This window comes from Acipenser ruthenus, chromosome 24 (genome assembly GCF_902713425.1).
Source record: "Acipenser ruthenus chromosome 24, fAciRut3.2 maternal haplotype, whole genome shotgun sequence".
Lineage (NCBI taxonomy): Eukaryota > Metazoa > Chordata > Actinopteri > Acipenseriformes > Acipenseridae > Acipenser > Acipenser ruthenus.
In genome coordinates this window covers 19,648,119-19,661,898 of record NC_081212.1, presented here as the reverse complement: position 1 = coordinate 19,661,898, position 13,780 = coordinate 19,648,119, and the positions used below count along the sequence as shown (strand labels likewise).

The following is a 13,780-nucleotide window of genomic DNA, read 5'->3' as shown; positions in this document are numbered from 1 at the left end:
AAGGACTGTCTTTAGCTCAAGGTATGAAGTGTGTCCTCACTTCTGGGTACAGGCTGCCTCGTTCGTCTGTATGTCATTTATCTACAGAAACCTCTTGTTAAATCCTCAGAAAACTTTCCTAGGACCTTTTTAGCCAAGTTATTGAGCAGACTGTATTGTGGGGGCATATAATAATAATAATAATATCTTTATATAGTGCCTTTCATAGTGGACCACCATCATAAAGCACTTTACAGAGGTAGGCTGTGAACTGTGCATTATATGCAGAGTCACTTACAATAGTACATTGATTTAACACCTCATGTGCAGGATTGAGCAAAAGGAGGTTAAGTGACTTGCTCATGGTCACACAGTGATTCAGTCAGTGACAGAGATGGGATTTAAACTGGTGACCTTCTGGTTACAAGCCCTGGACTTTAACCACTGGACCACACCTAGCGTCTGTCTGTCTATACAAAGTAGGCTTGGTAGTCCGGTGGTTAAAGAATAGGGCTTGGTATTATGAGGTTCCCAGTTCAAATCCTGGCTCAGCTGCTCACTCACTCACTGTGTGACCCTGAGCAAGTCACTTCCGATGAGATGTAAAATTGAGATCCTAGTGTAAGAAATACTGCAGCAGCAGTTTTTGATGCGTAGTTCACCCCCTAGTCTCTGTAAGTTGTTTTGGATAAAACTGTCTGCTAAATGACTAATTCATAATAAGACCATACAATTATGATGAGCCTTGCAAAGGACGATGACCTGCCTCTAATTAGTTTCATGCTATTTTTCACCATTGCAATTACTCAGAATAGGATTCTTTGCTTCTCATATTCATTGGGGCACTGTGTTTGTTTGTGCATTTAAGTTTAATGTGAAGTAATTATTGATAAATACAACTAACATAAACAATTTGTCAAATATAAAAATCTATTTACATAAATAAATAAAAGTATTTTATTATTATTATTAGAAAACTGATAGCCTAAATACCAACAAAAACATATTCAATATACGATATATTCAAATAATAATTGTTTATATCTACAATGTATATGTTTTTATAAAAGAAGAATCAGTGCTTAAAAAATGTCTAAACACATTTAATAAATAAAAAAAAAACAGTAACACATGCAATTCCAGTTAAAGTTATTTTATGAAGAACAGCCCTTCAACTTTAAATAAATGAATATTATTAAAAAATGGTACAATATCAAAAGAGAAAATTTAGAATTTGGACAAAAATATTTGAAACATTACACAAAACCATAGCATAAATTAAAATACAGTTATATAGTTTAATAAAGAGTATAAATATTATATATGATTAATAATGTCCCCATATTTAACAGTGAATTAAATATCGGTAATATAAATAAAAGTACATAAAGACACTCACTTTCTATGGTAGATATTGGTTTTGTTTAGACATTCTTAATAGTGTTATAGATGTATTGTTTTAGATATGAAAGTGTTTCACTTTGCCAGCTTTTTAAAGTTACAAACAGTAATAATATTTCACAAATACAAATAATGTATGTTTATTTTTCTGGTTGTCAGAACATTAATATTTCCCGAAGGTGTATTATTTGTTCTTCCTGTCTGCAAAGAATCTCCTCCGTTTGTCATTCTGAAAAACAAGAAAAAAAAGATTTTAGAGTTTCCTCTATACACCCCATGAGACTGAAATAAACCCCTAGATTGCAAAATAATTGCTTTCAAGCGACATTCAGTTTTTGCTTTTATTTTGATTATTTGTATGTAACATTCTCCAAAAGTCGGTTTCTAACAGCTAAAATATTCCAGTACAAATGATTAACGTGATGCTTGAAAATACAGGGTTGAAAGCAAGCATATACAAGAATATATTTATTAGCTGTATATCTCCATGGTGAAGTGTTAACTAGCCTGGTAAGTCTTTTTAGTGTCAGGTTATGGGGTACAATGACCCCACAGTAAAAATATTAACCCCAGTGGAAATGTTGTCAAATTTGAACTTGTTCTACTGTACTGTATATATACAGCTATGGTCAAAAGTTTGGCATCACCCTATACAATTAACCAATTATGCTTCATAAAGATGAATGACACCTGTGAATAATGTTAACATATTGAATTACATATCGCTTTGTAGTTGTCCATATACTTAACAAAAAACTGACAAAAATCTAACATGAAATACTGTACTACTATTATGGCTTCCGGTAGACTTTAATCATTTTGTAGTTTATTTGATTATATGATGTTAAATAAAATATCTTAATTATATTCAGATAGTTTAATTTTTTAAGTCTCAATTCTAAAATTCTAGATGATGCAGAAACTTAACAATGAACAGTATTACATAACTAAAGTACAATGAGGGTCTACCTTTTGCACTGAACTTGCATCCAAATGTTTGGAAAAACTGTCAGGGAGTGTCTCGTAAGTGTTGTCTGCCGAAGGCAAGCTTTTGGTAAACCTTTCTGGAATCTGCTCGTAGGTGTTGTCCAGGAATAACTGGTTGGGAATCGGCTCGTTGGGAACGTGTTCGTAAGTGTTGTCAGGCGGTGGTGTTGGCATCTGACGTCGGGGTGCCTCTGGATAAGGGTGGCTGAAACCAGCCTCCCGGGGAAACAGTGGCTGTCTCACTGGGATCTCCTCGTAATTGTTTCCTTTATGAGAATCATAGAGTGGGTTGTCGCTTGTTTTTTTAAATCCGTCTTCACTGATGTTCCCAGTGATGGTGGAGTATGGTGAGGGGTTGTGTTTGAAATGCTGGTGTGAGAAGGTACCTTCTTCAGGGACGGAGAAACAGCTTGATTTGGTTGGTATTTTAGGTGACAGTTTGGGTGGAGTTGAAGGAGGGGTGCACAGTCTGAAGTTACTACGATCTGTAATCTGAAGATCCTCCAGTGCAGGCAGGGATTTACTTCTGGAGTCCAAATTCAGTTCAGAATACACAGTTTTAGAGCGAAATCTAGGCTCAGACATCTGGCTGCAGACTTGTCTGGGTTCCTTTGCCAGAGAATAAAGGCTATTTTCTGCAGGAGGAGTACGTCTTCCCTTCTCAGCGTGGACTGTATTGTCCTCCCTGTGCTTGTTGTTAGCTCTTTCTCGAATCACTTTATTATCAAGATGTGCATATAGGATATTCCTGGCCGCCTGTTCTTTTTCTTCAGAGGATTCACGGGAGAGGTTTTTCAAAGGTGGGCTTCTTCTGTATTGCAGAGGTGGGGCTTTGTCCGAAACCTGAAATAGAAGAAGAATGTGTTAAGCTTGTTTGTACAAGATAATCTCTTATCAAAGCCCTTGTTCTTATCATATCCCCAGTTTATTAAACAATGTATTGGCAAGGATGGATCCAATACTATTTAACGCTTAATAGTACAGACTATTTTGAGTACATTATCCCAGTACATTATATCCTAGTACATTATATTGCTGTATAATGGATTTGTCTTATATTTCGGTGTAAGCTTCCTATATGATTTCCTGTTATGATTCTATTCTATTCACCAACTTTTTTGTTAAGGAAATATTGAGTAATATTTGCAACAGGGACACTGCAATGCAATTTTAGATTTAGTAATACATTTTACACACTGTTTAAGCTTAAAGGTAAGCTAAGACTCACCGGTTTAATAAAATCATGCACAATGTACTAAAAGTAAGTAGCCTTTTAACGAGAGGCCCAATGGAATACAAGTAAACAGTTACATGAATTAATTAATATACAACGTTATAAATGGATGCGTGTTATTATTGCCCCCTACAAAGATGGCAGATTTATGAGCCTATATGCAAGCAAGACTACAGAGGCTTTAGTATATGTGGGGCAAAGACGCTAGAACCCCAAGAAAGGTGTTGTCAGTGTATGTATGTACTTGTTTGTTCCTCTGTTTTTAAGATAATAATTATTCTCAGTAGGCATAACAATGGTAGACTAGGATGGAAAGCCTTCATACAGTTTTATACAGCTTTACCATAGATTTTGATGGTGTGTTTGTGGGTGACTTTCTATGAGAAAGCTTAAACAATTACCTGTTCAATGGACGGTAGGCCCTCCAGTGATGAGTGTGCAGTCAGTCTTTTGTTGGTATTCTTTGGCGGTAATGGAGGCCTCTTTGCACTTTCCGTCTTGTCACGCTGAAATGTTTCAGTCTTCTGGTCCCAAATATCTCTTGCAGCTTTTACAGATACACTGGACTCATTTCTTACGCTGAAATTAATTTCATCATACAAGCAATTCTCAGGATTCTGTTAAAAAAAAAATACAGTACTCATCAACCTTTATAGTACAGTATATAATACTCTTTATGGTACAGTGTCGTTATGGATTCCTAAATAACTCTTCTCCAATAAAAAATAATACAAAATAAAGCATTAAGACTTTATTTATTTATTAATAAGAAAAATGTCAAGATTAATGTTCTAAAAAGCTTTAATCATCACTGAAAATCAATGTAATTATTTGGTTAAAAAAAAATATGTTAAATATTGTTTCTAGATTTTTGAAGCCAGGCAATGCAAAAAAAACAAAAAAGCCACAAAAAAAAAAACCTTGAAAGAAGAAACTTTTCTTGAAAGAGATTATAGTGTAAGACAATTAAAGGAGTGCAAACCAATGATTTTCTTTCCCTGTATTAGCATAACCAGTATTATCACATATTCCTCTTTTCCTGTGCTTTTGCTTTTTAGCTTGTTTTTTTTTTTTATACAGGGCGATCAGAAAGTAAGTTTACCACATCAATGATATGCTGCGTTGATGTGGTAAACTTACTTTCTAATCACCCTGTACTTTAATTCAGGCTATACAGACTTGTCTCTAGATCTGTAATCCAACTGTTTCCTCCTGGTAACCTCTGCTGTAAATCTGATTTAAACCATTGGAGTAAAACTGAGCACAGGAAGTGCTTTCATACCAGGAAGTAGAATTAGTTTTTATTTTTATATCGTTGACTTTCATATAGCTGCATTTCAATTCTAAATACAAGCAACCAAAGAATATTCATCAATATTTCTAGTGCTAATTAGTGGTATGAGATTGAAAAATAATAATAATTAGCACGCCTTTAAAGCATCTAGTCAAAAAATAAAATGGCTTACATGGCTGCAGGGCAGTGAAAGGTACTCTCCGAAAGGCTCGATAGCACTGGTCTTGTAATAAAGGATCAAATCTGTTAGACTTTCATGGGTCTCGGTGTCTCCAGAAACAATGAAATGCTGATTCTTATTCTGGGTGATAACAAAGTGACGGCAGCGATCTTTTCCCCTGAAAAGAAATGTGTTCATAATTTGGTTTGTTTAGCAGTTCAGTATTTTAAAATGGTTTACACTAACATAAAATATTTTTCCTTTTACTCTAATAAACTGGAATATGAATGGGGCATGTTCAATACTTACTAAGGCCTTATTTCCCAAGTTAAATCATAAAGATAATTTTTTAAGGTCCTTATTCAAAAGAGAGATCCTTTCGCACCGATTGAAATCCAACAGCCAAATTGAGAGAATGACTTTCCTCTGTTTATCAAGACAACTTCATTTGAAACCCAAGCAGAGCTTCGCACATTTGTGCTGTTGCTGGATTTGCATGAATGCAAGATAGATTCCAAAATGAGATGCGGTAAAGAAAAAAATATAAACGCTTTGTTGTTTTTTTATTCAACGCTAGATCTTTGTATAAACGTTAATATTCAAAGAAGGTGAGCAGGAAATTTCGGCCTTGAGTTTCCTTTAAAGCCTGGTTTAATTAATTAAATAAGATTTTGTGCCATATTCACATTTAACACTGGGTTAAGTTAACACCATCTTTCTAAATAGAAAACAAAACATTGACGTTGCAAAGCTCTCAATAAATAATTAAGTAAGTTAAATAAAGGGCACCAGCATTCACTCATTTTGTAACACTAGATTTTCACCTCACAAAACAAACTGGCTTAAATACTTTGTGAATATGGCCCTATACTTAAGGTGACCATGTGGCTCCGTGTTCAGGGGGACAGTTTGGGACAGTTCAGGCTTTTCAACTCGCAACCCAGTGCATTCTGGTAAGCGTAGTCCTGCTTCACTTAAAGGAAAGAATGGTACCCGACAGGTAAAACGTACCAGAATGCATTCGGTTGTGAGTTGAAAAGCCATATGGTCACCTTACCCATACTGCATTGAAAAAACTTTATTATTAACATTAAGAAACAAGTCAGTAAATGAAGTCTGAGGTAACGTTTTGAATATCAGGCCCATGTGTCAGTGTGTTGTTAATAGACTGAGTTGTGCTGTGTTTGCTGGCGGAGGGATTTGAGTGTAACTCACTTGTATGAAAGAATGTATCCAATAGCTCTGTCGCTGAGCCTGATGAGAAAGCATCCAAGCTGTTTATCTTTGAGCTGATCTTCTGCATCCCTGTAAAATAAAAGGAAGTGGTTTCATTATTTGAATGTCACATTCAAATGCTAAGAAAATAGTACACTGTTGTCTTTTTACAATTCTATAATCTTTTTGTTCGTTTTTGAAAAATGCAGGGTTGGCAGTAGTGGAGACTTTCTGTTAGCCCAAGCAGAGGCAACCTGAGCTCCCTCAAATTCCACTGCATGAATGGGAAACTAAATTCGAACCCAGGCCTCTTGAGGCAAAACACTTGCATAGTTTCATAGATATGAAACTGTGCTTTAGCCACAAAAACAAACTTTGAAAAAGAACAAACATTATTTTTAATATAAATACAATTATACAACATGACATACAGTAAACTAAAAGAAACTAGTAAAATCTGTACAAAAGCAAGTTTGAAACTTTCATTTGGATTGAACAAGGAACATTTCTATAGCTAAAATACATATACATATAAATAACACAATTAAAACACATGGGGGCTGTTGATCCAGTCAAACACACACACATATAAGGTACAGATATACCTTACACAGGGAGATTCTACAACTAAACTGCAAACTAATTTGAATGCTGTTGGTTATTACCAATGTGGTTATTAAACCCAGCATAGTCTGCAAATGCAAAAGTTCTACTGTTCATTATTAATTTCTTTACTTACTTCCTGGTGATGAATCCATGGTACCAGCCAGGCAAGCTTCCATTGTGTAGAATGAGTGGTGCCTGGGTCTCTGTAAACCACTTCAGGGCCAGCTCCTTCAGCATTCCTGCTGCTTGGTTTTCAGTTTCTGTTGGCAACTCCATCCCAGGAACAAGTTGCTTTCTCCTGGCCATCTTTGCCCGAGCTCTGTCCTGTAGAAGCAAACAGCAAGGTAATGCAATAGGTGTCGACCACACATGTATTCATTTTGCGGCTGCTGTGAAGACTCATTTGCCTATTTTCCCTTACTGCGTCACTTCCTTATTTGGATGCTGAAAGTGTTATTGTTCTGAATTTTCACCCCTGCCTCACCAGCTCTGCATTAACATGCGTGACGCAGCCAATTATTTAAAACTTTCCTCTTTCCTTTTAACGCCATTCTAATAGAGCATTATGTAAATTTTAAAACTATTTAAAACAATGTTGCAACCAATTCCAGGAAATGAAGGTGACATCATCTATTTCTGTACAATATTGGTCGACAGAAATAATGAGAAGCACGATGTTTACAGTAGTTAAAATGCACAGGTATGTACTTTTCAAAATGTCTAATACAGTACCTTTTCCCCATAGGTTATGATTATGACATCAAATATAGATATAGGTGGTGTACAATGGTTATACATTTTAAACATTAGATTTACCATATGATGATGAACCAGTAATTGAAATATATCAAACACATATTTAACATGTGCATCCACAAATATCAACAGTATCATACAATCTGGTACTGCAGGCCAACTTGTAAGTATGTTATTAATATATTTATCAAAACATATGTTGGACACATGAACACAGCTTCATTTTTAAGGCACACGTCGATACACTTTTTGTGTGATTTATTTCACCATGCATACTCCTTTCAATTTTAGTTTTTAAAGCAATGTAATGTTCTGCCCTCATTTCCAAACTGAAGAAACATCCTTCATGTTTCCCTATGAACCAGTATAGTTGGCATAAACCTCTAACACTCATGTATGCAACATTTTTACATGTCCTTTTATGTATCTGAACAACTTTAATTTTTTCTGAGGAAAAAGGATCAGGGTTAAAAATAGCCTCTCTATCATACAAGGAACAGAAGCCCTAAGATTGTGGTCATGGCAGTTTTGCATAAAAGAACAAATGTTCTTTATATATATATATATATATATATATATGAACATATATTCTGATTGAAAAATCTAACTCCCTCCATTCATAATAACTAACTGACCGGAAAGATTTTGTTATTTTTAAACATCCATTCTTTCAGTAAATTGTTGTACATAGGTATGATCACAATACACTAGCCTGGCTACTTATGTCAGAGCTTATACATGCAACCCATTTTAATCAGCTTCTAGTCCCATCGCTCACATGACTTCCCTTTAACCCTTTATCTCCTTTTCTTCCTTTTTTCTCCTGTTCATTGGCAGCAGTGTTTGACCACAACATCGATTTTAAAATCATTCACAAAATTCTGAAAATGTGTGGTTTATATGGTCCTATCCCCATTGTTAAATGACCAGAATTTTGAAAATATTGACCATAACCCGGCATCCTACTGATATTGACTTGACTAAATGCAAAGCCATAGTTTGTTATTTTTTTACACTAAATAAGAATTACGTTCCAGCTCTGTGTATATAACGGCTGTGGGTGGAGTTAATACAGTAAAAAAAACTAACCTTTTGTGGAAACATCACATATGTCCAGAACACATGTGCCTTTGGTAGTGTGTGGTTCATCGTACAAGACGGGAAACTATAACTTACTGACCGCAAGAAAGTCCGTCTGTACCATGCAGTTTCTGTAAGGGAAAATGATGAAATAAAACACATTCACTCAATATTGACAGAACACAACATATTGTCTTTGTACTGTAATTAAATAAAGCCTTGTATTAAAATGATGACTTACAGCACCATGAAAATGATCGTATCTATTGAAAATGTGGAAAACGATTGATTTAAACTGAAATGGTTCTATTACCGGCCACTGGGCAAGGCATTCAGATTAATACTTTACTATGTTTAAATCAGGCAACACTTACCAGTGATTACCATTGTTATTAGATATTACCAGGAAACGTTATTTCATTGTATTACCCTAAACCTAACGCTAACGTTTGTTGACAGTTATTACTGGGTAATAGAGAACAATCCAGGTAATTACTTCATTAAGTACTTCAAAAGGTGGGATTCTGATGTGTTTTAGTTACAGTAGCACGTGTAGATTGAGCTTGTTACTGCCATTGCACTGCAGGAAAACCTGTGGGTTGAGGTTACCCGAAGAAAACTCTGTCAAAAACAAATTGTTCCAAGTAGGAGGCTGAGCAGGGGTTTTATGCTGAAAACTAGTTATGAAATTTGACAAACGTTTCAACGAGACATTTTGTTGGTGTCTAATTTATATAAAAAAGTCTGATTTCAGCGCTTGCTTGTTGTAATAATATGCCCTTTATTTTAGGATGTATTTCCATTGAATAGACCATGTGAGGGCTGTATTTAGCATGAGTTCAGCAATGTGCAAAACTCTTTCTCTGCATTTAATGATTTAAGCAATAACAAGTTAATTGATATACATAAAATGTATTCTAAATTTAGAACATGTTTGGAACCAATAAAACATATTGTTATTATTATTATATTGATTCTAGGTCATTCCACGGTATGTGATGTCAGCAAGAACGAGACAATGACCCAAAAATTATGTTACTATTAAACTGATTATATTTTCAAAGTAGGCAAACTATAGCATACTGTATAATGTTCATTATGAGTTGAAAATATAAGTCTTCAATGCGACCAAATGAGAATGAGAAAGGAAGCTGTGGGGTTTTCATCTGTTTTCTAGCAGTCTTATCTTGCAGAATGTGGTTTAAGTTTCAAATTTATCACACATTTTGTTTTTTTCTTGCTGTGTTTTATTTTTGATATTTATTGTTGTTCAAGCAACATCTTTCAACGCACTTTTGCCCCAAAATATTTTGAGCAGTATCTGAATCAGAATATACATGTTCGATATAAATATGAATTAAGCGTTACATAGGAAAAACATATATACACATAATACCGTGCCATACAATAACAAATATACCAATACCAACAATCAGAACTTAAAATAAATGTAAGATATGCATTCTGTTTGATATATCATTTCAGTGAAAATGTATCATACACAGTCAAAAAACATAACTGTAGTTAAATTCAATTTAAATTGAATCATAAACCCATGAATATATTTTATCATGATATATTTGAACACAAAATTCTGGTAACTGCTGATATGAAGAACAAATATTTAATGCAAGGCATACATTCTACTTCAGGAACCTACCTGTATTTGCGCAGCATTGGGTTGAAGAACTGGTGTGAACCCTCATTGCAAAAAAGAATAAACTAATACTGTACAACTGTTTAAGTACCCGAGGTTGCAGAGGAAGGGTTCTGTAGTTTTCTGAAGGAGCATTGAGACAGAGCGTGTGATATACTGGGCTGACATTTATAATTTCCGTCACCATGGAAAGATGAAATGCATCACAGTGCAATGACACACAAGACACACTCAACATGTACATGTGCATGAAAGAAAAATACAAGGGCTTTCACCAAGCAATAGTTTCCTGAGGATGGGTGGAAAGTCAATGATAAATAACTGCTGTGGTTTGCGTACGGCTGTATGATAGAGTAGCGGCACATGACTGTCAAACAGGAAAGCAGACTGCCGCTTTCATAGTACTGTCTGCATACTATTTTCCCTGCATTGGAGTAAGACGCTTACGTCTGCTTGTAAGGGGGACGAACACATTGCGTTTCATTATCCGTTTTTCCAATGACACTAAACATTTAACGTCAATTTGCATGTCTGACCCGCAAAATGCAGGTCACTTGAGTGGTCTGCATATACTGTACATTTATGTGCCCCAGTTCTGACAAAGTAAAAGCTCAATTTCAGAATCAAATCCTTTTAACTAGTGAGAAACTAGAAATCTTTTTTTTTTTTTTTTTTTTTTTAAATTGCAGTTAACATTTTAATTGTTCGCTTTATAGCATCTAAAACAATTAACATAAACACTAACATGTGTTTAAAAATCTGTGCCATAAGGTTCTGGAATAGGAATTTTGCAATCTGAAAGTGACAGGAAGGTCAGGATTAAGTTTGGGGTAAAACTGTGATTTAAAGTAAGGAATAGGTCTATGTGTGAATGCATCTGGAAGCATGGCTGTCCCTGGAGCATTTGTCTCAGGACTAGTAATCAGAATACATTTACGACCTCAAAGCTTCCAAATCAGTGGCATGATTTTCCCCATGTCATCTGTTGCTTTTGAATATTATCCCTTCCAAACAGTATATTTTATATTAATCATTAGATTATCTTTGAGAGGAAAAACCCCTCTTTAGAGTGAGAGCCGTTTCCACCTAACCTCTGCCTGGTACCTTGGGCAGTGGTGTGGGGGTGTCATTCTATTTCAGTATTCGATCACAGCACTGTTCTTATTCTACATGTGGATGAGTTATAGTTCACTTCAGTGGTAATCTGGGCTCAGCAGAGAACTGTTTGATGTAAGACTGGAATAAAACCCCCAGTTTAACTATCACTTATTTAAAGATCAGTACGGTTCTGGCAGATTCTTTGTGCCACCCGTTCAAATGGCTTTTCATCAACATCAGGATAGTCCAAGAAGTACGTTGCAGGGCTTCCGCATTCATAAATAGTTGACTTCCCTAACTGCGGGAAGACAAATGGCTTATTCTTACACAATTGTCTGCAAATAACCTAACCTGCAAATTGAATCTGAGTATTGACCACTGTGCGACAGTGAACCAGCTCATATCCAGCTTGCTAACCGTAGTGCTGAGAAATCCTTATGCATTGTGCTTGTATCTGAGCTGAGTGATCTGTAAGCAGGAGACGTCCATTCCAGTTCTATTGACCTGTTCGTCACTCATCACAAACTTCACACACTCTATCATATATTCTTCTAAGAAACTAATCACAGATAAAGGCCACAAGTCAACTTTTAAGTTCTAACTACATTTAACTCAACAATTATTCTGGATTCAACACACTTTATAAACCTACTTCATTTCAAGTGACATGAGCGCTTAGCAATTAGAACTGACAAGAAGAAAACTGCAGTTTTCAAACTGAAGTTCGAGTAAAGTATAGTGATGCGTGTATTAAAATCGCCAACAAAAATATCCTGGAGTTTTAATATCAGGTCAAACTCCCATACTTCTCTTGAATGTTCACATATTAAAAATGGAGTTAGACTATGAGTTGGCATTGTCTTCATTGTCTTTGAATGTGATAGCCTCATTTGGACTGTCAGTGATACCAGTGTTTGTATTGATACCATTTTTACCACACTACTATTTTTTAATATAATAGGATTTCTTCTGATTATATGTACTATTATGTGCGCCGGCTGTGTGTGCATACTGTAGTTATCTCTCTTTACTTTAAAAGTTGTTAAATAAAGCACTGTAATTATATTTTTTAAATAAGCTGAAAGGATAACATTTTTGGATAAATATTCATTTTAAACACTGCAAACCCATTATTTAATTGTAAAAGAAAACATTCTGAAATTGATCATAAATGTATTGTATATGTTTAAGCATATTTATTAACCCATAGTCATTATTATTAATAACAAGCCATGGTGTAAAACACAAGAATGATTGTAATAACCTTGTAACCATAAACAAAAAAAAAACAGGGGACTTGTATACAGTAACCACTTTATAAACTAAAGCATATTTAGTTAAATGTAGCATTTCTCTGTAACACAGCATGGAGTTTTCCTACGTATGTTTCCTACATAGACACAAACGCCCCTTTGGTGATGAGTTACAGTAACTGAGTTTTCACTGCATATGCAATAAATTGGTAAGCCTTCATTGGCACCTCAATTTGATGTCAATGGACGAGTCTTATTGGATCCATAAACTGAACTGCAGTCAAATAATTGAAAGAAAAGTAAAACAAAAACAACAACAAAAACGCTTTTTTGCCTGATACAATGTGAATGTGTAAAAACCAGGCTGAAGCACAGAGTAAGGTGACTCACCAGTCTTATCTAATACTTTCTAAAGAGGCGATGGCATTGCTAATGTAGCCTTCTGAAGGAGGCATGTATGCGTAAACTAGGTCTGGATCTATATTCAACATAAAGGACAAAAATTCCAGACCTTTTGTCGGCAGTACCATGACCAGACTTTTGAAATTATTATTAATCTGTTCTCCAGATCTGATGAAGTTAGATTTTTTGTTTTGCTAAGGAGTATTGCTTCCGTTGTTCCATTTCAGTTTCAATGTATGGTATTTTACAGTAACTACAATTACCACGAAATTATATTTTTGTAGTCACAGTTCATAGTATTGCTTACACAATAACTGGGGGAGGCATTTTTTTAAATTTCATGTACATTAAATGTGTCTGTAATATCTCTGTGAAATCCAATGTATTTTTTGAATGTTACCACTCAGCAAATCAGCCTTGTCTATATATATATAGTTCAACAAAATGTGTTCTCTCACTTTATAAAACGAAGGCACATTTTCACAACTAGAAACTAGGCTGACATTTCTTAAAGGTCAAATGTCTGCCCTGTTATGTTAAGTTTTAGAAAAGTGCTGTCAAGGTGAACTTTGAAGGGGAAATGGTAAATGTGTGAACGACATTCGGAACATGTTTTCTCATTTCGTTTTTTCAAACAGTTTGTTGAATACTTTCTCGT

At 35.0% G+C, this 13,780-nt stretch overlaps 1 protein-coding gene across 1 annotated transcript; it reads right to left on the bottom strand.

The window, feature by feature from the left end:
* Positions 1 to 1,127: 1,127 nt before the first annotated feature.
* LOC117429941 (SH2 domain-containing protein 7) lies at positions 1,128 to 10,643 on the bottom strand. The gene is made up of 8 exons (XM_034049908.3): positions 10,373 to 10,643; positions 8,722 to 8,843; positions 7,010 to 7,200; positions 6,271 to 6,360; positions 5,068 to 5,233; positions 4,003 to 4,218; positions 2,350 to 3,210; positions 1,128 to 1,609 (listed from the first exon to the last, which is right to left on the bottom strand). The coding sequence occupies exons 1-8, from the start codon at positions 10,617 to 10,619 to the stop codon at positions 1,565 to 1,567; spliced, it is 1,938 nt and encodes a 645-aa protein (XP_033905799.2). The 5' UTR covers positions 10,620 to 10,643; the 3' UTR covers positions 1,128 to 1,564.
* Between the last annotated feature and the right edge of the window lie 3,137 nt (positions 10,644 to 13,780).

What these genes read in the sequence shown, in the direction of transcription:
- LOC117429941 (XM_034049908.3), bottom strand. Translation starts at nt 10,619, where the DNA reads ATGCACATGTACATGTTGAGTGTGTCTTGTGTGTCATTGCACTGTGAT. An exon ending in ATGTGATGTTTCCACAAAAG is followed by an intron (nt 7,201 to 8,721) that starts GTTAGTTTTTTT and finishes TTGCTTCTACAG; the next exon opens with GACAGAGCTCGGGCAAAGAT. An exon ending in GCCTACCGTCCATTGAACAG is followed by an intron (nt 3,211 to 4,002) that starts GTAATTGTTTAA and finishes CTTCTATTTCAG; the next exon opens with GTTTCGGACAAAGCCCCACC.